Below are 27,316 nucleotides of genomic sequence, written 5' to 3' on the forward strand. Positions count from 1 at the left end.
CGTAATGCTATATAAGCTTGTTATCTCCACATATTATTTTAACAAAAAAGTCATTTAAATGATTCAACAACTATCGTTTACATCAAGACTAAAATTTCAAAATTCAAAAAATCCAGATAGAGGCCGTGGACTAAATCTCTAACTTCATGCATAGTATATGACTACTAGTAGAATTTAACCAATCATATTTAACAACTGCGATTTGGTCAATAATAAGTTTTCAAAATTTGAAAAGCATAAGGACTAAATTGATCAAATTAAACTATAGATACTAAATCCACAAATTATCAGAAGATAAACCATCAAAATAATAGAGTAATGCGAATTTACTCCAAATAAAAAAGTAGAGACTAAATTGAATAAATATGTAAAAATTAAGAGCTAAATTTATTATTATTTTTTTTGTATATAAAACACCAAAATAAGCATTAATCCGAACCCGAACCAAATTGTGTGGTTTGGGTGATAACACTAACTCGAAACTTAACCAAACAATACAAAATCCAAATCGAATTAAATACATTGGTTCGAATTAGTTTTTCGATTTACTCAGTTTCTTTGCTCAGCTCTAGTATAGGGACTACTATTGTATTTTTACCCAAAATTGTCTATTTGATTTTGGTTAAAATATTCCATAAGTCCTTGCATTTTTCATAAATTTAGAATTTAGTATTTGTACTTTTATTTATAGGAATGCAATCATTCTATTCTTTAGATTTCAAATTTGTTAGCATTGTTAAATTTATTTTGCTAAATTCAAGTTTATTATAATGTCATTTTTTTAGTTACATGGCGATCCAGTGAGTATATTTTATTTTTATTGTAAAATGCCAACCCAATAAATTTAACAAAGAAAAGTTAACAACGTTAACAATTAAACCTACAATTTTAAATCTAAAAAGTAATTAAATTCCTGAAAATAAAAATATAAGGACTAAATTTCAAATTTACGAAGATTATAGGGACTTGAACTTAACATCATCTTTTTAATTATATTGCTACCAATTGAACGTTTTTTATTTCAAAATGTCACCCAACAAATTTAACAATGTTAACGATTCGACATGAATTTTAAAATTAAAAAAAGTAGAAAAACTAAATTCTTAAAAATAAAAATATAAAAACTAAATTATAAATTTGTGAAGATTACATGTATCTATTGAGTTTTTCATTTTACTATATGGGAAATGTATAGTATATATATACAAAAAAAAGTAAAAATACGTAAATGACCTGCAAAGCTGAAAAGAGTGGGAAAATCGGAGTATCCACGGAAAAAAAGGTACAAAGGGGGGATTTTTTTTTTTTTTGTAGCGTCTATGTTAGGTTGATTTTTGATTTTGCATGGAAGCAAAGAAGAGGAAACTAGACCTTGATTGGAACAAGTTACTCTCTAAAGACGTAGCGGATGAAGAGCCACCGCCGCCGTTAGTGGTTATCAAGGCTGAGCCACATCCACCACCGAGGAAATCGGACACAATGGGCGGCGGCGATGATCAAGGGAAAGAGGAATTTTGGGAGAGTTTGCCTGATGATAAGCTGGAAGAGAAGATTCTACGGCAGCAAAGGAATCTGGAATGCCTTGGCTCTAAATTACCGGATAAAGGGAAGAAGATTAGCGATCAGCTTCGGCTTCTCGAGGAGGAGAAAAGACGGAGAACGGTTTCGCGAGCGAAAATGGTTTGTTCTTTGACTAGAATTTGGTGTTTCAGTGAAAACAATAGGGAAGAACGAAATTAGGGAAAGTTGCATGATGGGTTATTTGGGAAATGAACTTTTTTTTGGGTACTAATTTAACTAATTAGTGAGTTTGGATTTACATTTTCTAAAATTAGGGTAAAGAGACAATGGTTGTGTTTTTAAAGTAATTTTCCTCCTTTTGCTATAGGTGTTTTACTAGTATACTTGATAAATTATTGCTTGCATTGTTGCTTGTCAAGTATTAGTTATTTAGAAGGAAAGAGGGCATTCCTTTTTTGTGGTAATAAAATTGGGGTGGTTGTTTCACATTTCAGAATAAGATGACCCTTTTACTAAGTAAAACATTGATTGTTTGCATTGTTTTTTTGTTGGACAGAATGCTGATGAATGTGAGAAGCCCGGGCAATCTCCGAGCTCAGATCTTGTTGGTAAGGTTTTGAATAATTTGAGTTTTTTTTAGTCTTTAGTGAACTTTGGTTTCCAAGTAGCCCGGAAATTTTGTTGATTCTGAGATTCTACTGTGGTAGTGTTGTTTATACTTAACACTTGGCTATTGATATGTTACAGAATTCAGCTTGAAATGGTTCATTTCTGTTATGTAACTAAATGTGAGATAATGTGGCATAAGTGATGATGCTGGTAATCTTAGATGGGATGAACCTTTGTTGTTGTGCTCCACTGCATTGAAATAGAGCTAATGGCTTATGACACAGAAGGGTGTAACGTGAGATAATGTGGCATAATGGCCAAAGCTTTCCTGCTCTGGTTTGTGGGGAAAAGTGTATTTTTATTTAAGACCATATTGATCAAATAGCCTGAATTTGGTTGTAACAGATGAATTTCTCTCTCTCCCCTCCCCTCCCCCTTTTGTAGATGATTGAATTAGAGTGAAATCAACCTTGTATGGTGGATTATATTATGTTATTTTCCTCCTTTCTCAGTATGGTTACCATGATGATGGTAATATTCTATTGCTCCAGCCATTATTAGTACTTAGAGCTTTGACTGTTTCAAGCTCAAGATATGCTATCTTTTAAGGATTAGTGTAGTGATGACTTACGTGCATAAGCAGGACAATTTCTTTGTAACTTTAGAATTCTGGTTTTTGAAATCTATTTAAGGACGTTAAATATTTCCTGCAGGTTCTTCTAATGGCTTTGAACATCAGAGTAAATCACAACAAGCTTTCTCACAATCTGCATTTGGTGCTAGTTTTTGTAAAAAGTTGGAAGAAAATGTAAACTGCTGCTACTCAATTGAAATATTACTCTTTTATTAGCATTGTTCAGTGCAAAATGCTGTTTCTTCTAGATGTTTCTAAGTTAAATGATAGATTGCAGGATAGGAATTCGTAATTGAATGTGACCAGGGAACATACTTGCTTTTGTACTTTATGTTACAGACAGATTCTAGGTCACTCAACACATTTGAGAAAAGTTTATCAGTTTTGAATCGTTGTGACTACCAAAAAATGAGATGCAACGGGGAGTTTTCACAGAGTGAAAGGGTGAAAGTTCGAAGATCACCAAGACGGATGAATTCACAACACCAAATGAAGCCTTCTTTTGGTGATCAAAAGGGTAGGACAGCTACATTATCTTCTCTTTTTAACACGGATGACAACTTGACAAGCATTGCAAAGTAAGCAATTTTACGTTCCATAAGTGATCTTTTTCCTTCTCCTCCTCCTGTGTGCTTGTGCACTTGTGTTTCCTTTCTCATATTGGATGTAATTGGAAATATCTGGTGAACAATTTTTCTGATATCTTGCAGCTCTCTTCCTCTCTCTCTCTCCGACATTTTAGTTTTGACTGTCTGTTGTCCATTAAAGATATTCTTTTTAATGTTCGACATATTTTTGGTATTTGATCTGATTGTTTTCAGTTAACTTGAGTAGTTCAATTATTGCCTTGCCTGCATGTTGAATTTCCCCATTCCTTTTGTGTAGGAAGGATGCTATTCAAGTCCAACCATCAAATTATTCAAAGTGTAGGCAGGTACGCATACTTCTCTTTCTTCTATTACTGTCATGATTATCTAATGTTGAACACCTGCCCAGTTTGTGAATGTCACTATTGATGCAGGAGTAGTTTAGGTTCAGAGTTTAAGGTAAATGTAATAATGTGTTACTGCGGTGGTGCAGATAATATCAATGTAGTTTGGGAATGTTTAGGAAATCATAGGTTATTGTAATGCTTTCTTTGTCGTTCAATAACATTAAGAGCTACCACAGATTCTTGGTTTCGTTTTTAGTTCCTATCCTATATGATCTAATTCTAATTTTAGTGATTTTTCAAGTCACATTCTAGGAATTGTCAATCTTGTCTTGATTTACCATTCAAGAGGCCTGGCTTCTGTATTGATGGAAGGGCATGTGTCTCCATTTCTGTGTTATTGACTTGTCTTATTCTGAGCAATTTAAAAGTCTATCGAAAGAATAAAAAGGCTTCTGGGTGGACATTAGAATATGCTAAAATGCTTTTTATGCTTCGAGATTGATTTTATGTACCATATTGTGATCATTCTTTTTTCTTTTCTTTCTTCGTTTGTTTGTTTGGTCTTTAGAGTTGAAAATTGATCCCTTCCAATGAACTTATTAGTTATTCACTTTGTTGAATATTCTCTAACCGAGACACTTAAATTCTGAAAAATTCTTCATATAGGCCCTCTGTGAAACTCATATAAGTTGGTTACTTTGGTGATTTTGGGATTTGGGTGAAAGGACAGTTTTGCATGATTGTAGGTGTCTTGACTATCTTTCTAAATTCAAAATCTTAAAAGTGAAAGAATGTGGAATTTGTCCTGCCATGTAAATATAGGTTTTGTCATCAGTTGTCCGTGTACCTTTTTGCCATGCAGTGATGAAAATTCCTGCTGCCACTGTAATTAGGTTTTTGTCTTCATTTATTGACTGGTTCAATGGTATATAACTGAAACAGGGCCAGACTGTTGTTATTGTAGATGAGGAAGAACCACAGTTAGTAATGACAACAGAGCTTGAAGTTGAACTTCCAAATTGGTTAGTGGAACTTCCAATATGTTCTTTTCTTCCCATTATATAATAGCTTATCATTATTTGGTTGCTTCCAGCCACATCTGATCATTTTGAAATTTTTCAGCAAAAAGGATGCTAGGATCTATTATCCATCAAGGTTTGTGATTTTTCCTTTTTTTGGTGAGAATGGATTATTTCTGCAGACAATTTTAGCAGAATGTAATTGGTCTATCATATCTTTTTTGCCTTGTCTATGGATACAGGGATGATCCAGAATCTGTTGAAATTTGTTTTGGTGATATTGACAGCCTTGCTCCTGAAACCTTCTTGACATCTCAAATTATGAATTTCTACATCCGGTAAGTGTTTAAGTGATTACAAATAAATCTTTTTTTCCTCGTATGACAAGCTTCTCAACTTGCATGGAGTGACTGTTGAGTGTGTAAGGTTGGTCCCCATTGGGTCATTTTGAATTCTAATCAGCTTTGGTTTCAATTTTTTATTTTATCCTGGATTTTGTTAGATCCAATTTGAGTCTTGACGTTTTGAATTTATGGATAGAAGATAAATTTGGTTGGACTATTCAAGTAAAAGTAGATTTGGTTTCAAGTGGGTTGGGCAGTTGCAGTGTTGTCAAGGTGTGCACCTAGGCGCATCTATGCCTTGCACCTTAGTGCTAGATAACAAAAGCTCAATTTTAAAGTTGTAGCTTATTGAAGCAATGTTTATGCTGGGAAACTAATGGTTTCCTCTACTATTGATATTGTGCCTTTGAATGCTCTGTGAAATGAGCATAAAAAACTGTCTGCTTGAGTTTTGAAATTTGATACTTTGTCTGACATCTTTCTTTTGGTTGCATGGAAAGCCCAATTTTGTTAAAATTTCATTGTTAGGGAAAATAAGTTTAAATGCTTAATTTAGTTAGAAAATTTTGTTGAATAGCTGCTACATGATCAATATATAAATTTTTTTGCTAGATAATAGATCATGCTATATGCCGCACTGTACTTCTAGTTATAGCCACAGTTTTGTCCTTTTGGCCAGATATTTGCGGCAGCAGGCATCCCCAACAAACAGGGCTATATGTGACTATCATATTTTTAACACATATTTTTACCCGAAGCTGAAGGAAGCTGTATCATACAAGGTTTTATCTTTCCTGTTCTCTTATAGATGGTTGCCTTTTTCATGGTGTAAGGTGAATAAATTATGCTGCTTTGGGATCTGTGGAATCATTTTATCAAACCTGATCTGGTAGAACTGGGTTCTTGAGTTGTAGTGTGCTACTTTTATGCTATATATATAAAATAAGCTAATGTTATAGTTTTATGCTTCACTCTTCAAGACATTTTACCTTTGTTTTTGGATAGAGCAACTTGAGATCAACAATAATTTTAAATTTCAGAAAAATACAGTATATGTTTGATGTATGTGCTATTTTAAGTTTTTATCTAACCTTTTTTCACACTGGTGGGTTAGAAACTGCATTGTTTTCAAATATGTGCTTTCACCAGATCAATGATTGTAATGTAGTGTCTGTGTGTAATTTGCTGAATTCTCAAACTATTTGACTATTATGATTGATAGTTCTCCAACTCATACTTGTGAGGTCCTTTTTTTGCTTTCTACTAAATAGGGGAGTGACAAAGATTCCTTATTCATCAAGTTCAGAAGGTGGTGGAAAGGTGTCAATATTTTCCAGAAAGCATATATACTTATTCCAATTAATGAAGAGTGAGTTTTCCTGCTATAGATATGTACTTTCAAGCATGTATAATGTACCACTTAAACCTATAACGATTGATGCTTGCTGAGTTCCTGTTAAATGTCCTGCCACAGGACTTCATTTGCATGACATTACATAGATATGGCTTTGAAAATGGGTTGGAAACTACAATTATATGCCAAAATGGTGGTTTTAACTGTTAGGAAAAAACACTATGTTCATTTTGAGAAAGAATCGGTGTAGTAACAAAGTAGGAAAAAATTAACTTTGGAAACGAGAAAGGAGTCAGAGAAGGGTAGAACCCTTTGTTTCAATATGGTGGACCACTGGAAACAGGCATTATGCATCTTCCAATATGCAAAGAGTGGAGGAAAGAAGAGGGGGGAGAAAGAGGGTCTGTAGACATGCAAAGACATTTTTCTCAAAATGAGAGACATCGAAAACACTATATATTCCAACAATTCACTTTCCTATCAATGAACATTTTCAATTCTTGAAATCATAATAACCATCTCCTTAATTTTCTTGGATTAGAAATTATAATTCGACTTTGTTACTAAAGTGGTACTGTTACTCGAAAAAAACTTTTTAGCTGTCATGTCCTAGTTTTTGGATCTGAAAAAGATGTATAGGACAGGATACTTGTTTTATTCGATCATGTAGGGATAATCGATTTTGGGTTTGTAATAAATGGAATAATGTCCAATGATCATTGCCTTACTTTTGTCATTGCATATCGTCTTGTGTGTCTTAGCTAATTTTTGAGTGACTATTATGCTTTTTGTCAAAGATGAAGGTGAATTATGTGCTTCTATTTGCCATGCTTATGAGCGAAAATTGGTTAATGAAATAAACTAGATAGGTTGTTTCAAAAGGATAAAATTTTATGGATCAATGGTTTAAGCCATTTGTTTGATTAAGTTGATTGAGTACCTTTCTGCATACTTCACTCCTTTACGCCTCCCTAAATTAGGTTGAACTTATTCATATCTTTTGATTTGGTTGTTGCTTTTCTTGTATCCAGTTACCATTGGAGTTTGGTCATCATTTGTATACCTGACAAAGAAGAGGAATTAAGACCAATTATCCTTCATTTGGATTCATTGGGACTTCATTCTAGCAGATTGGTTTTTAAGAACATTAAAAGGTGAGACAAAATAAGCCAAAGGATTATAAATGGTCATGTAGTACTATAATTTGTCTTTATCTCTAGATTCATAACAATAATAAGCCATGTGATACTGCAAAAGGAAATATCATAAGGATAGTGCTTTTTCTGTTTATAATAGCATGCTTACCTCTTCATTCATTTCATTTTAAGTGATAGAAGTAAAAGGATTTGATTATATGGGAATCTTCAGCATCTTTCAGCTGTTCCATTATTTGAGAAGTTCTAGTATAAGCTTTTAAATAAGCTTTCCATCAGGTCCAACCTCACAAAAAATACCCAATTATGCTAATTATTATAACCTTTGTGATTTTTTGTATAATTACAAATCTTTGTGTAACATGAATCACACAAAATATTACCCTATTATACAAACTATTACTACTTTTGTAATGTTTTGTATAACATTGGAGTTGGTGGAAAGCTTATATTAAGGAGCTCTTTTTAGAATTTTCTTGCGTTATCTAATCACTTTATATCAACATTTAAATTGAAGCCTTTTTGGGTGGATTTCAGTTATGTCCTAACTTATGCATTTCATAGCACATACAATCCTGATTTTTTTTTTGTGTGTTTATTTTATTGGTAATATTGTAGCATACATGTGTAACCGATGCTTGACTGGTTAGCCTCCTAATGGGTTCTTAAACCTAATAGACAATTTAAATCTTGGTTTTAGCTACATGAGGGAAGAATGGACCTATTTGAATCAAGAGGTTGCTCCTTCAGATCTTCCAATTGCGGACAAAATATGGGAAAATCTCCCACGAAGGATTGACGAGAAAACAATAGCTGTAAGTTTTTACTTGCAAGGTCTTAAATGACCTCATTTGTATATGGACTTTGAACCTCAAGTTGCTAAAGTGTATATATATTTCCCTTTAATCTACTGTCCGTTGCCAGATTTTAGATATTCTGAACATAAAAATTTTTAACATTGAGTCTGTTTGCTGAAAACCGGTTTATTTTCTTAGCAAATCACTAAATCCTTTTTTTCTTTTTGGCTTTTTTTAAAATTGTTTCAACTTTATACTTTGCCGAATAAAGCATCTTGCTAACAAACTTGGTGGCTTGGTGCAAATAAATTGACGTTTGTTACAAGAATTTATATTTGAAACAATCTTGGTGGGAGTACTTATGTGGCATGGTCAACTTTCAGGACTAAATCACATATGGTTATCTTTTCGTAGATATAAATGTTGGCTTCTCATTCTAAAACCGTAACATATAGGTTTTCTGTTGATATATATTGCCAGGTTCCCCAGCAAATGAATGATTATGATTGTGGTCTCTTTGTTCTTTTCTTTATGGAGCGCTTCATCGAAGAGGCCCCTGAAAGACTGAAAAAGAAAGATTTAGCAATGGTACCTGTGTCTTCCTCTCTGATCTTTTACAAAAGTGATCTCATTCTGTTTACTCGGTTAACCTATTTCGAATTTTCAGTTTGGCAAGCAATGGTTCAGACCTGAAGAAGCCTCTAGCTTGAGAACGAGAATACGGAACTTACTAATCGAACAATTCCAAACTACAACCGAGGAACAATTCCAAACTACAATCGAGGATACGGGTGGTTCACAATCTTCTCCTTCATCCTAACTCCTTTTTAAGTTGGTGCTCCTGCATGAATCTGGTGCCAGAAAAAATTGACACACCTGCAGATCGGGTACCATCTTTGTACAGCTTCCTTATGGTCCTCACATTCAAATGCATCAATGGCAAAATCAGGTACTTAAAAAAAACTTTCGTAATTGCTTTTGTATAGTTTAATCGGAAAAAAAATTGTCATTGTTATTATGCAAAAGAGTGAACAAATGGAGGCTAGGATTCAAATTGACCAGTTTTTCAATACATAGGATTTAAAAAAACTGGTGATCATGGTGTTTTTAAGGCATTCATTCATTTGTGTTTAAGAGCCCTTTTATCCAAAATCTCTTTTGTTCGCTAACAGGTGACTAGGTTTTTGATAATCAAGGAATTTTAGTATACTGATTGACTATCAACATGACATTTATAGTTTGTGCTAGGTTGTTTGAACTGGACCGGTTGGACTGGGAATTGGACAGGGTATGGGTCCGGAGAAAGGCATTGAACCAGTTGACCTGAGAACCAGTACAAACTGGTTGAACTGGGCAAAAAACCGGTTGAACTTGAACTGGATTTTTTAATATATATTTTAAAATTTTAATGATTTTTTAATTCAACCGGACATATCAGTTGAACCTGTTGGATTGATGGCCTGATCGGTTCAACCACTAGCCATTCCTGAAAACCTTGAGTTTGTGTTTTGTGTATTTATATGGTTAACAAGAAAAAATATGAAAATATAATATAAATAGCATAATATAGGGGCGAAGAAAAAAATATTTTTTTGGGGGTTAGAATTGAATTTTAATTTTTTGGGTGTTAGAATTGAATGGTAATTTTTTTAGGTCAAAATGCCAATTTATAAGGTACAATTTTACAATTTTTGGTGGGATTAAATAATTATCATTTAAAATATAGGTCACGATTCAAACATTTAATGTGTTATTTTTATATATTATGTAATTTGTAACATAAATTAAATTTATAGTAATATATAATATTATGAGAAATATTTTTTTAATGTTTATGTATTAAAATATATAAAATTATTATATATTAAATTAGAAAGAATGACAATTTTTTTCTAGAAAGAATTTAAAAATTGATGGGTGGGTTTAAAATAAGTTTAGATTAGTTATTTATAAATATGAGTGGGTTTGGATAAAATTTTAGATTTATATGTTTGATTGGGCGAGACTTGAGCAAGTATAAAATGTATTAATATTGAACTTAAACATAATTTGAACTTAATCATAATATGAATACATGGTGAAATAGGTGAGATATGTTAATATATGATTACGTTATTAATATTTTAACAATTTAATTATTAAATTTGTTAATATAATTATACTTGTTATGTATATAATTTAATTTTGAATCGGTTTGATATCTTTTTATATCAATTTAGAATGTTGCTTTTATTAATATATTTAACGGTTGAGATATTTTTTTTTTACATAAAACAAATAGTTGTAAAAATTTATTTCATTCTAAACTTGAAATATCTACGTGATAGTTAAATTATTAAAATATTAATCATATAAAAATTATAAGAAAAATGTAAAATTACTTCTAATTTTACATGTAGATAATGGGGTAAAGATTTACCCTATTAATTTTTTATCCATTAATATCCAATGCAATAATCATCATCGTTCAATTGTGCAATTGTGTAAGATCACAAAGGACATATCTATTAAATGTGAAAATCAATTTACAAAGATAAAAAAAAGTAATGGATTGGAGCTAGTCCGAATGTGTATATTCTCTATAAAATTTATAAAAATTTTGATACATTAGCTTTTACTAAAGAAATGGTTAACATTGATACGATTGGTTTATTTTGATAGGGATTATTTCGATTCTCGCATTATAACTTATTAATGAACGTTAATAGTACATGGATTAAATTATTTCGTTTTAAATCACTTTTGATCCTATAATACGAAAATCTCTTTAATATTTTAAATCCTCAAAAATGAAAACAAAAAAAGGTAATGAAGAATACCATTAAAATTAAGTACTACATTATATAGAACTTGACATTTCTTAGTTTTTAGGTTGAATTTTATTATCAGTTTTCAGAGACTTCCATGAAATATAAACTCATAATTGATTTTCAATTGTAATTTTTAAAATCCAAATTATTTCACAATAATAGTATGTTGAGATTCATAAATAAAATTGATTTTTTAAATTGCGAAATAAAGTAATTTCAGGTTAGTAACATCAATTTTACGATACATAATTTTTGTGGCACCCTGTCCATAAATAGCTGTAATAATAATTTAGGTTAATTCGGATTTCTCTTTTTAGGCTTAATTTTGATATTTTTGTCAGATTATAGCTTCGATCATGAATTTAAATTCAAATAAAATGCTTGTTCTTGAAGAGAAAGGATTGTACGAAATTGTGATTCCATTTCATCCCTATCCCTATAACAAATCAGATTTTTCCTCCTGATTTTTAGCATTTTTAATTAATTTTTTTTCTTCTGAAATGGAATTTGAAATGTGAAACTAGTTTCGAGCTTACTAGACTATTGGACCCATTTTGTATGCCTATCATAAATTAGATTTTTTGAATATATATAAATAAAAGGTAAAGTTGGAAAAATCTCAAAATTATATATGAATTTTGATTTAATGTACAATTTTGTACATGAATTTTGATTTGGTTCAAGTGTATACACATGGAACTTTAATTTTGGTTCAATCATACATTTTTAAAGGAAATAAAATACATTGCTTTGTTTTTAGGTTAAATTGAACTATTAGTCCCTATACTTTATGAAAGGTGTAGGTTTAGTCCATGTACTTTTATTTGATCAATTTTAGCCCTTGTACTTTTTGAATTGGTTACTTTTAGTCCTTGTACTTATCAAAATTTGAAAATTTAGTCCTGACCCAAATAGTAACAATTAAATCTGTTTGGTTAAATTCAATTACTAGTCCTGTACTAATTTAGTCAATTTTTTTCAATTGGATCATTCTAAGTCCTTGCATTTTTCGAATTTTGAAATTTCAGTCTTGACACAAATGGCAATCGTTAAACCATTAACTAGATTTTTAGCAAGTAATATGTGAAAAGAATAAGCTGACATGATATTACACATATGATAATATGTTTGGCGCATCAAATTTTAGTAATAGCATAACTTTATTTAATGAATTTAACCGTTATTGTTTGGTGAGGACTGAAACTTGAAATCTTGGAAAGTACAAGGACTAAAAATGACCAAATAAAAATTCATGGATTAAATCCACGACTTTTGTAAAGTACAAGGACTAATGGTAGAATTTAACCTTTATTTTTATATTGGATAACAATAATTATTTCTATATGCAATATATAAACATAAAATTTTGTAATTATTGATATAGTATCATTTTTTGTTTATATATTGCATATACAAATAATTATATTTATCCAATATAAAAATAAATGTTAAATTATATATGAACTTTGATTTAATATAGATCTTAAAATTTTATTTATAAAATTACACAAAATTAAAATTCATGTATAGAATTACATATTAAATAAAAGTTCATATATAATTTTGACATCTATACTTAAAAGAACTATAATAAAGTCATCAATGAGCATGTCCGTGTCATGATGGTCGGAGCAGATGGTAAAAGAATATTTGGGGCAATGCAAGGAAACTTAGCGGGAAGACCATGAAGAACATCTAGAGCCTCAACGAAAATCATGAAGAAAACATCACCCTATGCCGCCCTTGTAATTTCTTGGTAGCCATCAGGCACCTTCAAATCAAAGAAAATTCTAGGTGATTCCTCCCCCCATTGGCTTCCCTAAATTAATATATGTGAAACAGTCACCTCTTTGAAACAATCAGACTCTCATCAAAGTACATTTACATTTCCATTCCAAGTGCATATCGAATGGCCCAAAGTTCAACTGCCATTGCATCCATGAAATCAAGTGAATAGGAGAACAAAGGCATGACTTTCCAGATTCATTTCAAATTTCACAGCATCGCCGATCCTTTGGTTCATCAGTTTATGCCATATTTTTGTCACTTGGCAATATTCATGTCCAGCACTCGAATTTACACCAAAGTCCCATGCATCATAACCTGTCACTGATTTTATACCATAGGTCCTTGCATCATAACATATTTGCTTTTAACTGTAACAATATCTATTCAACAAGTTTTGATAACATGTACGGATGAGTGAAATTTATTAAATTTAAATTACCAAAGCTGTTAATTTTCAAGCTAAAAAGATCAATCAAGTTGCGACAAATTTTTGGATGGAATCCAACTATTTTTGGACTGAGATGTTTGCATATTGTTTGAAGAGTTATCTCTTAACTTTAGAACAAACTTTGAATCACTCGATTTTGAATCCAGTAACTCAAATTATGACCATTTTGGTGAAGACTGCGCGAGCAAAATTTTTGAATAGAGAAAATTTTTATGCTTTAAATTGGGTAAATTTGATTAAGTTTGTGAACAAAAATTTTGGTTTAAATTTTTTTTTTTGGGTTTTGAAAGACTAGCAAATGAAACACTCTTCCAAATAATCTCAGTTTGATAATTTGATGTGGGTTAAGGCTATGCCACATTTTCATACCTATCAAAGGACCTAAAAATCCTTCGAGTTATTGAATGTTTGGATAAAGACACAAGCTGAAACACCTTCTTCAACATATTAGATTCTTCATTCTCTCTTGAGCCTTTGAAGTTGTAATACCAATTCTAGAATTATTTTATTGTGATAATATCTCTAATTTTATATGTATAATAAGTTAGATATTGTTATACCTTTACCTCGCGATTAGGTTGACTTTGTAAAGTACCCTACGAGCTAGAGACTTGCGAGCACGAAACCCTACCAATTAGGATATAGGGACCATCCATGATACATGCATGGATGGGATGAAATTTATTCAAGTCAAGTCAATCAAGTTGCCAATTTTTAAGCTCAAAAGATTAATCAACTTGTGACTAATTTATAGGATCCAGACATTTATGTGCTGAGATGTTTGCATACGTTTGAAGAGCCATCTTTTAGCTTTAAAACACACTTTAAATCACTCGATTTTGAGTTCGGGAACTCAAGTTATGACTATTTTATATGAAGACTGTGCGAGCAAAATTTTTGGATGGGTTTATTATGGGAAATTACGAGTTTTGAGCTTTAATTTGAGTTTAAGATCTAATTTTGATTATATTTGAACACAATATTGTATCTATTATGTTTTATTATTTTATTATTTATTTATTCGTTATGAATATCTAAAGTTATTTAGGAGCTTTATGTTTCTTAGTCAACAAGAAATGTTAGTTCTACTAAAACTACTTTTTGTTTAGATTAATTAGAGTTTAATTATAGTTAAGATTTTTATTTTAATGTAATTAGTTAGCCTATATAAAGGCTTCTTCATTATTTATTATAGACATACATTGATTAATAAATTTCAACTCTTTGAGCTATTTTTCTTTGTGAGATTTCTCTTTTATTTATTAATCTAGAAGTAGGTTTTGTTCTTGGTTTTGAAGGCGTGGGAGAACTTTCATCCTCCAATTTATTAGGGTTCGACTTTAGAGGGTTGGTTAGAGCCATTTGTGGAGCTTGTTGAACAAAATTCTTCAAAGGTTTTTATAGGATATTGACTTTTCATTATCATTGGTTGTTTTTATTGAAGCTTTGTTCTTTAAGGGGGACAAATTTTCCATCATCCATTTTATTTTCGTTTTCTTCCATTCAATATTTTTTTCCATCCCACCCTAATATTTATTTTTTCTTGATTTTATGTTTTGTTTTTCTCTTTATTTTCATTATTTCTAATCCGTTTTGTTTCTTCTTTTAGGTTAAATTCAAATATTATTTCAAGTTAAACAACTTGAATATGATCTTCTTCCATTGTCACCGTATCATTTGGTATCACTCCACCTCGTGGGTCTACAACAATGCGTGCACATATAGTGAGGACCACACCTCTAATTGAGGCAGCATATCTGTACATCATATTAATCATTATCCTAAGAGAACAATGCGTACCTAGGAGAAAGCATGTTGATAGGTCGGTTGAGCTCCAAAGAGTATGAAGCCAACTAAGAACCAACATGTGAGACCTTAGGAAGGGTCGACGATGCCCTTTATAAGACCCTCTAAGGTTAAGGTTTCAATTTCTCTCTCTCTCTCTCTCTCTCTCTCTCTCTCTCTCTCTCCCCCCCCTCCTTCCCTCATCTTTCCCAACCTCATTTCTTCCTCCTAAGCACTCATAACACCTCTTAAGGCTCTCTGCCCATCGGATGAATCGTCACCAACCACTATGATCCTACTTGGTATCAACAGGCATACATGTATAAAGTTATATAACTCTATTTTACAATATATATATATATATATATTAAGAATTCTATAAACTGAGGCATGCATGAAGGAAATGAAAAGACATTATTCTTGTGAAAACTATTATTCATTGAGATACTCCAACAACACAGGAGTGTACATGCTTTTTCTTTCTCATAACACTATACTTTAAACATAGAATCTCTCTAAATAATCTAATATGAATATTAGATAGCAATTGCACCTTCAATTTATAATGAGAATGTGTTACTTTTTTTTCCCAACATATTAGACTCTTCAATCTCTTGTGCACACTTGAAGTTGCAATACCAAGTTTAGGATTGTTAAATATGTTTTTTTTTTTGTATAATTAAGTTTTATGGTTCATGAAGTTCAATCCTTTCTGGATTTATAACTATCTCTCTCAATAACATTATCTCTAATATTTGAACAAAAGTTCTCTCATTAGAAGTGCAATAAACCTTACTATTACACCCAATACTTATCGATAAGATTGTTAAATTTTGATTGTATTTTATATTTATATATATATAAATATATATGATAAGACACATGTATAATGATAAATAAACCTATATTACAATATATATTATAAGGCTTTATAGAGGCATGCATAAAGGGAAATCAAATGACATTATCATTATGAAACCAAGTTTAGGATAGTTAAATATTTTTTTGTACAATTAAGTTTTATGGTTCATGGAGATTAATCCTTTTTGGATTCATAATTATCTCTCTCAATAACACTGTCTTCAAAATTCGAACAAAAGTTCTCTCCTTAGAAGTGCAATAAATCTTACCATTACACTTAATACTTATCGGTAAGACTGTTAAATTTTGATTGTATCATATATCTATATATATATGATAAGATACATGTATAATGATAAGTAAATCCATATTACAATATATATATATAATAAGGATTTATAGAGGCATGCATAAAGGGAAATCAAATGACATTATCATTATGAAACTAAGGAATTTGATATTCCATAAAATAAAAGGAAAACCAATGTTTCACCGAGATACACCAACATTACATGGGTGCAATTACATCTTTCTCTTTCCATACAATTAGAGAATAGTATTATGATTTAAACATAACATCTATCCAAATTATCTAATTCATACTATATATATAGCAATTGCACCTTTAATTTACACAAGGGAAATGCTACATTCTTCTTCTTCTTCTTCTTCTTCTTCTTCTTCTTCTTCTTCTTCTTCTTCTTCTTCTTCTTCTTCTTCTTCTTCTTCTTCTTCTTCAACATATTAGACTCTTCAACCTTTCATGCACACTTGAAGTTTCAATACCAATCCTAGGGTAGATTGCCTGTTAAAAGGATATAAAAATGGAAAGAACTATGAGATTATGAAAAGGCAAGCTATTTGCATGAAATGATGAGAGAAAGATTCATTTGCTACAAAAGCTTTTTTACATTTACTAAGAACTAAATACAGTGATTATCCCAACTAGGTTTAATTATATCATATCTTTCTTTCAATATCAAGATAAAGAAAGAACCCTAGCCATATTGCACCCTTTAACATGAATCAATTGATATGATTTACTAATATATTAAAAGATAAAAAATAATAGAAGAAGACCACTATTGATTAATGATAAAAAAGCCAATTAAAATATGCTAACAAGTGCAGTTGAAAGTTAAAAACTTAAAATGAGATCAAGCATATATATATATATATATGGTTGGATAAGAGAGGTTACTTGAATGATCTCAAGTTTGATGTGTGTCTATATATATATATATAATATTTGGCAACCTCAACATAAAATGACCCCTTTTTTTAAAACTATTTGAGATTATTGTATCAAACTTCTTTTAACCTAATTATCTTCATGAAAACCTTAATATAAGGCACCACAGACACTCAAAATCATGCTTATCATTGTTTGTACCTGGCAAAGAATTGTATAGATTGCCTTATCTCCTGCATGATGACAAGTTGCACTCAAAATATCAGCTCCTTCTTCTTGAAGAATGTTGATAAAATCAGACAATGCAAACTCCACATTCAACCCAGTGATCAAATTCACTTCCAAATTATACCCCAAATCTCTCACATTAAGAACTGGCCTTATCATCCTTTTCCTCTTCCTCATTTCACACGTCCGTTCTAATTGCACCTTAGTCCCTTTGTGTTGTTCCAACCTCCCTTGTAACTCCTTCACGTACGCCGTCGCCTGATCCACCATCTCCGGCACCGACATCTAAAAAACCAAATGCTTCTAAATTAAAAAACAAAAAAAAAACCCCAAAGCGGAATATAATCAAACAGGTGGATATGTTTCATATATTACCTTGGTTTGTTGAATGGGAAGCAAAGAAGATAGCTTTGTAAAGAGACATTTCATGTGCTTCCTTCGTTCTCTTTCGACCAAACACCGACTGATCCTCATTGAAGCACCATTGCCGTTGTCCATGGTTTTACACAATTATACCCTTTGTTTCAAAAGTCTTCTAATTTCACCTAGAAGGAAAAGAAAGCTAAAGCCTCCAAGTTAGTGATCAATGATGAGGACATCTATATATGTATATATATAGCTTGGGATTATTCTAGAGGGCTCAATGATCAGACGATTATATTATTATTATTATTTATTTTTTTCATTTTGGCCCTTAATTTATGCAATGAAAGCGAAATCAAACACCTACAAAGGACTGAAAGTAACTTCGTTTAATACTCAGTATTTTTGTAACAATCAACTGTTCACATGACGGCCGCCATAGATGTTTTTGGTTACATATATAGTAATTATTTAAACTGTTAGCTGTAATTTTATGAGCATAATTATAATTTAGTCCCTAATATTTATTTTTTTATCAATTTGGTCTTAATTTTTTTAGACTACTTTGGTGCTTAACTTTCATAATTTAATCGAATTACTTTTTAATTTTAGAAGGAAAATTTGACTATACTATTAAAATTTTAATGAGACTGGTGTCATAATTCGTGTGACAGTCCTGTTTTTACTCTTTCATTATACAATTCTTACTACTACCCACAACTAGAGGTGATCATGGGTCGGGCTGAGACAAAATTTTAGGCCCGTTTTCTAGGTCCGGGCCCGGCCCAGGCCCCGCCCGGCCCGAAATATAGGCCTAAAATTTATTCAAGCCTAGCCCAAAAGAAAATTGCTAAGCCAAAGCCCGACCCGGCCCGGCCCATATTTGATTAAAAAATATATTTAATATATAATTGGGATTAAAAGTCTAAAAAATATATATTTAATAAAAAGTATATTTTATTAAAAATAAAAATAAAAATAAAAATAAAATATTTAATATATAATTCAGGCCGGGTCGGGCCCGGGCCAAAAAAGTCTTACCCGAGGTCCGGCCCATTTTCTAAATGGGCCTCTTTTTTTCCCAAACCCATATTTCGGGTCTATATTTTTACCCAAATCATCCCATTTTTCGGGTGGGTCGTTGGGCCTGGCCGGGTAGCCCAACCCATGATCACCTCTACCCACAACCGTTCAAAGCCTTAAATCGGAAGAAAAGTGCTTAAGCATGGGCGAAGCAAATATTATTTTTGGGGATAGATTTTAATTGTATAGTTTTATATATGAGAGTTAAAATATAATTTTACCAATGCAATAGTTAATATATCTTTATAAATTTAAAGGACTGAATCAAAATTTTATCATTGTTAGGGGTTAAAGTGCAATTTTACCACATACTGATTTAAAAATTCATAAATTTTAAAAGATCAAAACTGAAAATTTTTATTTTAAGAGGGTCGGACCTTGCCAACCCCTGTACTTAAGCATACTCATAACCACATCCTTCTAATTATTACAACAATAGTATTAACCGAACTAAGTTCAACTTACTTTGTTTTTATTTTTTACTTCAAGTTCATTTAGTAAAAAAAATATATTAATGTTTATATATTTAATAGTTAAATTTAAATAAAAATAATTTTAATTATTCATTTATAATAATTCTACTTAAATCCTTGTCCAAGGGCCTACTTAATTGACAAACCTAAATTCAACGCGGTTGGCGTTTTAAATTTTTGATAGACATATAGATCCATATCTCCCTTTCAACAGCATTATTGCAAACGCGGATATTATTGTTGGTTTATTAATAGGCGTTAGTTAATTTGTGTTACATTTAGTAATGAGAGCGGATTATCTGCCTAAATTCGAAAAAAAAGGACAGTTTGAAATATTAGAGGACGTAAATTAGTGGTTTTGAACCGGTTAGATTAGAAATGGATATAGATTAATAGAATTAACGATTGAGTTTTTAATTAAATTGTTCGAATTGGTGGCCTGATTGAGTTCGATCACTGATTTGATTCTAAAAATACCGATACCATGTATATATTGTTATTTAAAAGTTTTTGTTTTCTTAAAACAAAATTTTATTTAAATTAATTTAATCGATTTAACTAGTAGTGATTAAGTCGATTATAATGGTTAATTTGATTGTAGATGAATAAAAGAAGTTTAAGTTGGTTATAAATTTTCATAATTTAATCTACTTCGATTATATATTATTTTTAATTTTTTAAATATAATTTATAAAATTTTAACAAAAGTTTACTTTGACTTTGTATTCTTGCTTTTATTTCCCATTTTTGGAAGGAAAAATGTTGAAAACTAGAGTAGACAAAAATTTGGTTAAATCAATTAAATTGATTGAATTGATAGATGTTACGTGAATTTGGGAGATAGTTTGGCATAAAATTAAAAAAAAAATTGGAAGGGACAAAGTTTTAAAAAAATTGTATTAAAATAATTTAAAATGAATTATTGATCTTTAATAAGGGCCAACAATGAAAAAAAAAATTGGGATTGTGGCTGTTCATGATGGTTCACCTGGTGGGCAGAAAATCGAGGAGAAAGAAGGGTTTTTGTAGGAAAGTAGGGAGAGAGAGAGATCTCAATGCTCGAGTCTTACTCGATCTTATAAATGGCGCCACCGGTCCTTCTAAAGCATCACGTGTCGTATTCTTATTAACTCTGTATTGGCACCTCTTTCTCTTTAAGTATTGGTTATCATGTCAGGACAACAGATAAATGCGATGTATGGATGACAGATATTCTATCCCTATTAGGAGTGTAATCCCCATAGTACGTGCTTGCCTTGCTACGAGTTCATGAGGTAAAAAGCAGACCTATCCAAGGATAGGGTAGCCCGCCTGGCTTGACTTGACTAGGGCCGGGTTTGGACAAAGATTTTCACACTTCGAGCTGACTCAGTTTGGCCCGAATTCAATTTAAATAATAAAAAATATTTTTTAAATTTAAATTTAATTATACACGTATGTAAAATATCAATTAAAAATATTATTTTTAATATATTATTTTTTTGAATAGTAAAATGGGCTTTTTGGGCGAGTCGAGCCGGTCCAAAAACGAGAATGAGCTTGAATTTTTTTTTGGAATTGGGTCTCAGCACATGGACATCTCTAGTAAAGAGTTCGTAAAGTCTTGGTCGACAAAATCTTATTCTCGTAGATGATTGTAGCTCGCAAGGCATTTCACAAGTGCAAGCAAAACAATATATATAAAGGTATACTACATCCAAGGTCATTAAACTATTAGTAAGTTTACATTTTGGTTACTCGACTTTAAAAAGTTACGAAATGGTCACTGAACTATTTGAAAGTTTTCATTTAAGTCACTGAACTATTTGAAAGTTTTTATTTGAGCCGCTAGGCTGTTAAATTTGTTTTGTTTTTTTTTAAGTCTTGCTAGCAAGCTCCAAACAACGGTTCGATAAAAGGTAAGATGGATCAATACCCCTTGACAAGTAAAAGAACATAGCTTATATCCAAGCAGATTTAGCGATTAGTGTCAAAGATCAGAAAAGAATATTGTTTGAATTTTGACTCGCAGATTTATGACGTTTAAAGTTGTTTCATGACAAAAAAAAAGACTCAATTGTAGAAGAGAAGGGGAAGGAGTGCTTTTAATTGCTGTAGATAGTGTGAGTAGAAAGGGCCATACATCCGTGACTTTAATAGTCTAACGACTTAAATGAAAATTTTTGAATAGTTTAATGACATTTTTGTACCTTTCTGAAGTTGAGTAACCGAAACGTAAATTTACTAAAAGTTTAATGACTTTAAGTGCAATTTATCCAAGCCAAAATTCAAAGCTGAAATGTATCTAATCTGATTTGTTTCCCCTATTTTGTTCAACAACATTAATTTATATCGTTATCTAAGTGAAAGCATCATGAAATGACCTATTGACGAAGGAAGCTGATGAGGTGAGAGAGATGAATATGAAAACCGGTCCAATCGGAGTGGGGACGCGAAAATTGAAACTTAGAAGTCTCTCTTAATTTGAACCCGGTTTATTTGGTGACATAATTTAAAACCCACAACTCTTTTTTCTTTTCAATTTTCTTTTATAAGTAAAATTTGTATATACCAGTCCTTCTAGATGAGCGATAAATTCACTTACAGTCAGTATAAAAATAATGGTGATGGTGAGGACCGTGAGATTATATTTAGCGATACTGTAATAACGTAAGACAAAAAGAAAACTAAACGCAGCACACTAAAAATAAACACCTCTAAATAACACAATAAAATTTAAATATTTAACTTTACCATTACAACTAAAATATTCTTTTTAACTTTTATATGAAATTTTAATAAACATAATTTATTTTTCTTAGAATGTGACATATATAAACTATATGCGTGCATGTGTGTCAAGCAACCAACACAATGATTTACATGAATCAACTTACATGAGTCAGAGAAAAAAAAAAGACCAAGAAAATCAGCGAATGTACAACTGTTTTGGTCAAACAAATTGCTCACGTTGACCAAACATGCATGTGCAATAATTTGAAATTGTACAAAAATTAGAGAGCCTGCTACCATTTAACAGCTTACTAATTCTTTTTATTTAGGTTAAATTTGGTTATTAGTCCCTGTACTTTAAGAAAGTTATGGATTTAATCTTTATACTTTAATTTGATCAGTTTTAGTCTCAGTACTTTTTAAAATTTTAAAATTTAACCATCACCAAATGATAATTGTTAAATTCATTAAGTTTTAGCGTTTCCAAAATTTGATGTGAGAAACGTATTATCATATGTGTAATACCATATCAGCTTGTTATTTCCCTATATTACTCACTACAAATCCAGTTAATGGATTAACGATTGTCACTTGTATCAAAAATAAATTTTCAAAATTTGAAAAGTATAATCGTACACATATTATTTACAATTGTACGAATAGTACATGATTAACACTTGAATTTAACCAAACAGATTTAATTATTACTGTTTGGGTTCAAAACTAAAATTTTAAAATTTGAAAAATACAAGAACTAAAATTGACCAATTCAAAAAATACAGGAACTAAAATTGATCAAATTAAAGTATAAAGATTAAATCCACAACTTTTAAAAAGTATAGGGACTAATAACATAGTTTAACCATTATTTATAAAATATTGATTTGATTTTAATGGAGGGAGACTTTTGCTGGCATCTCATAATTGGATTTTCCCTATTGTGGCCTCAAATCTGAGTTATAACGAGGGAACATAACGTTGGTGGCTCTCCCAAATTAATTAATATCCTAAAACAATTCACGAGATCTTCATTTATATTTGGAGGCTAATAAATTAAAAATAAAATTGGATTCTTGTAGTTAAAAGAATAATACATTTTTATATTTTATTTCAATTACGTGGTAGTCAAATTTAAAATATTGCTTTATATTTATTTTTGGTATAAAATTCAATTATTCTTGTCAAAAGGCTTTGCTAGAAGTATATCTCGTAGAAGACATGCTTCGCCCATCACAGGTGCATCATCGCATCAACTGTACCTTATCAAGAAGTTACATTTCACGATGTGCTATCAAAATACCTCATTAATTTTATGACATGTGGGTTTCGTTTAGTCCTATCATAATTCATTCGAGCTGACATTTAAGGATATGACCTTCTATAACCTTCAACAACACAAGTCTACGGGATACTATGACTCATTGAGCCTACAAGCTAGGGGACAACTGGCTAAATGAGGGCCATAAACATCGTCTATACAAGAACAATAGGAGATTAGTGTAGGGGACACGTAGAACTAACACATTCTACATCTTCTCCTCGGCTCTCTCTCTTTTCCTTTTCGACCTCCCCTACCTCCTGAAAGACTAAAGAAAGCCTTAAGAAATGAAATGTGATCTTTTAGGCATGTCGAGTCAAGTCATATGGAACAGGCTTACTCCAATGAACCTGTCGCCCTAGAAATAGCTTCAGAATATATTCTTCCCAGCTTTAAATTACTAAAGAATACTGTTAGAGTTGTGACCTAAATTCTTATTAAAATAAAATATAAGTGGCAAGATAAGGGGATCTACGAGGGCGAAGGCCACAACCCATTGTGGATCCCCAATAAGCAAAATACTGGATTGGGGTTGCAACTGGGGGTGTAGTGGTCGGAGGCCCCTGCAATACGGTACAGGCTACACAAGAAGAATTCGTATAGAAGTTTACTTCCTTTGTTTGATATTGATTTGAATAAGGAGTTTAAACCTTACTGCATTACTTCTATTAGATGTTGATTTGAATAAGGTTTTCTAAACCTATAAATAGATGCAGTCTATACTCCTTATAATTATTCAAATTCGATATAATAAATTTTCTTCTCCTCTGCCCGTGGGTTTTTTTCCCGAAAGTGTTTCTACATAAAATTTGTGTGTTCTATTTTTCTTTCTTTTCTTTACGATATATTGCCATTATCGACATTCCATTTTTAACAAATACATATGATGGTACTAAAGACTGTCAAGACCATCTCATGCAACACTTTAATTTACATGGATATTTTGGGTGCTATTGAAAATCTCAAACATCAATCAGTCTTTATGAATCTTAAATAACATGTGAGGTTTTGGTATTTAGTTTTACCTTACTATTTGTCCATTATTTTTTATTAATGACCTTATTTATGAGTCGTTATCTCGCAAATAAGAAAATATTAAAAAACCCTACTTATATGCTTTCTATCAGGAAACAACAAGGTGAATCACTTCATGAGTACATTTGTTGCTCCAATGTTGCTACTATGAAAACCAAGAATGTGACATAAGATTGAGATATCCTAGAATTCATGCAAGGTAAATCATGAGCATCTAAAGTATGCACTTATAGATGACAAACTGGAGAAAATGTTCGCTTTGTATGAAAAAGCTCATAAACATTCTAAAAAGCTCATAACATAGATGGAAAGGAGGTCGCAACCTAACAAATTGTTTGGCATGAAAAGATAGAGCTCAAAAGCGATGTCTCAATATGAGGATTTTGAAGGTGCAGTGTCGATTGGTCCTAGCTTGAAGGAGATGCAAATAATGATTTACACAATGACGTAGAAAGTGTTGAAGTCACGACATCAGCACAATATGTTGCGACGTGCTGATCTTGAGGTTGCGATGCTAAGCCCTAACACAAACAAGTGAGAAGCCTTTTGTCAATTTCACGATGTCATAATAATGGAGGTCACGATGTTGATCCACATAACATTTGTTACACCTTGCCCAAAGGCTTTACTAGAAGTATATCCTGCAAAAAACATGCTTCTCCCATCATATGTATATCATCGCACCAACTATATCTTATCAAGAAGTTATATCTCGCGATGTGTGATCGATACAACTCACCAAACTTATAATACGTGGGATTCAATCAATCCTATCATAATTCATTCGAGCCGACATATAAGGACATAACCCTATAACATCTCTTACCCAATATGAGCTGCTATCTCGAGCAAAAGATGTCATATTTGAACACTAAGTCAATTAAACTTGATTTCCATATTAACCATTTAATTTTGAATTTATTTGAGTCATTTGAGGTAATATGAACCATTTCTAGACACCCTTTACAATTTGGTTGTAAATAGAGGTTGTTGGGGACCCTTTTAGAGCAAAACAAGATAAATCGGGTGAGTCAGGGTAGAGGTATCGATACTTCCCATAAAGTACCGATGCTTGACCCTTAAAACTATTCATTAAGCTTTATGTCTTAGTTGTACCGGTACAAATCAGAGATGTTCAATACCAAATTGTAGAGAAGCCTACAAAATGTCCAAAACACCTCAAAACTAGTTAAAATGATCAACAATCGTTTCCAAACATTAACCAACACTACTAAACCTCAAAATAAACCAAATTATCACTTAAAAAATCATATATTTCAAGTATGATTCATCAAAGTTCATGATTCTATCAAAAGAGAAAAACATAACTATGTGCCTCCGACTTTATACCAAATTCATTCACCTTAAGATAAGTTATGTACATGCCATTTCTAAGTTTTAAAATGTAAAATCCATACTCTTCGAGATCTTCTTTGGTGTGAGATGTGATTGAGAACAACAATTCCAAATAGTAACTTTGAAACGATCTTCTATCTACACATTAGAAAACAACACGTTAAGCTAAGATTTAGCTTAGTAAGTACTCAGAGAATTCAAACTTACCTTAACTACATTTAATATAACATATAAATATAATTAACACAATATAATGATAAAACTTATCAAAATCATTTTAACCGTGGCTTATATATATATATGCTTCTTACATTTCACTTATCATTTAAATGTAGCCCATAGTAGATATACTGAATAACACTTAAATCAATAGCATGAATGTGCTTAAACACTTTAAAGCATGAAAGTGCAATGTCACACTAAAGCACCGAAGTGCCACTTCAGTTGCACGCATTAAAATTCCTAATGGCATGTCATCTATATCCAACAAGTTCTATATTTGTCTACATGAGTAATATTAATAACATTAACATCAATTTCTTTCATTCATTCAATTTGGCATAAAACTTTCACACACTTTTCAATTCAGTCTTTATTGCCATAAATTTCAATATACATAATATCATCACTTTTGCACTTTGGTTCTCTATTTTTTATATAATTTCATTTAAACTCTTTCACATCAATTATGAACACAATCAAATGTAAGTTAAAAAAATAGAATTAATATAACTACTCTAACATATTTTACACTTAAAATCTTAATTTAATAAGAATAAGTTCTAGGAGTACTTACTTGTTTAAGCTTTCTAAGTCTTCTCCTACCTTTCTTCAATCTCTTTTCTACTTGCTTTCCTTTGTCACCACCTCTTGATTCAACTTATTTAATTTTCTCTTCATGTACATATCAAATACATATAAAATACACAATAAAAAAATCTAATATCACTTTTATGCACTTTCACTTGAATTAAACATGCTAGCATCACTAACTCATGAAACTCTTTCCTTAAAATATTAGTATCTCACTAAATCTTGATTTTCTCTCTCCTCTAACATGAACATACAACTTTTCCACTTGAATATAACCTTTCTATATTGTTCTAAACTTAATTCCACTAAGAATTTCAATGGAAATTTTGTGGTTTCTGACAAAGGTTTGATAGCTATCGTGAAAAGAGACTAAACTGTAAGGAAATGAGTTAACATCACTAACTCATGAAAGTCTTACCTTAAACCCTTAGTATATCACTAAATCTTAATTTTCTCTCTCCTTTAACATGAACATACAACCTCGCCACTTGAATATAACATTGCTATGTTGTTGTAAACTTAATTTCATAAAGAATTTCAATAGAATTTTGGTGGTTTTTGGCTAAGGTTTGATGGCTATCGTGAAGAGGGACCAAATTGTAAGGAAATAAAATTTTCCTTTTTCATGAATGGTGGTGGTGTGTGAGAGTATGAAAGATGAAAGAAAATTCTTCGTCTTTTTTAA

General features: G+C 31.2%; 2 protein-coding genes across 4 annotated transcripts; one reads left to right on the forward strand and one right to left on the reverse strand.

The window, feature by feature from the left end:
- Positions 1 to 1,161: 1,161 nt before the first annotated feature.
- On the forward strand, positions 1,162 to 9,971 carry LOC107898669 (ubiquitin-like-specific protease 1D). Of its 3 annotated transcripts, none has more exons than XR_005911962.1 (15): positions 1,224 to 1,680; positions 2,078 to 2,129; positions 2,844 to 2,938; positions 3,104 to 3,342; positions 3,650 to 3,698; positions 4,641 to 4,720; positions 4,821 to 4,853; positions 4,960 to 5,055; positions 5,741 to 5,843; positions 6,333 to 6,430; positions 7,447 to 7,569; positions 8,270 to 8,384; positions 8,847 to 8,954; positions 9,034 to 9,315; positions 9,605 to 9,971. XR_005911962.1 is itself a non-coding variant. In XM_041091030.1 (14 exons), exons 1-14 carry the CDS (start codon positions 1,345 to 1,347, stop codon positions 9,184 to 9,186), a joined length of 1,680 nt encoding a protein of 559 aa, XP_040946964.1. In that variant the 5' UTR covers positions 1,162 to 1,344; the 3' UTR covers positions 9,187 to 9,573. The 3 variants fall into 3 exon arrangements, 1 of the variants encoding a protein (XP_040946964.1); XR_005911961.1 differs by having other exon boundaries at positions 9,615 to 9,971; XM_041091030.1 differs by lacking the exon at positions 9,605 to 9,971 and having other exon boundaries at positions 1,162 to 1,680; positions 9,034 to 9,573.
- Positions 9,972 to 16,471: 6,500 nt separating this feature from the next.
- LOC107898332 (transcription factor bHLH168) lies at positions 16,472 to 18,066 on the reverse strand. Its single transcript, XM_016823845.2, has 3 exons — positions 17,854 to 18,066; positions 17,452 to 17,763; positions 16,472 to 16,863 (listed from the first exon to the last, which is right to left on the reverse strand). The coding sequence occupies exons 1-3, from the start codon at positions 17,974 to 17,976 to the stop codon at positions 16,795 to 16,797; spliced, it is 504 nt and encodes a 167-aa protein (XP_016679334.1). The 5' UTR covers positions 17,977 to 18,066; the 3' UTR covers positions 16,472 to 16,794.
- Between the last annotated feature and the right edge of the window lie 9,250 nt (positions 18,067 to 27,316).

This window comes from Gossypium hirsutum, chromosome D04, assembly GCF_007990345.1.
Source record: "Gossypium hirsutum isolate 1008001.06 chromosome D04, Gossypium_hirsutum_v2.1, whole genome shotgun sequence".
In the NCBI taxonomy this organism is placed as follows: domain Eukaryota; kingdom Viridiplantae; phylum Streptophyta; class Magnoliopsida; order Malvales; family Malvaceae; genus Gossypium; species Gossypium hirsutum.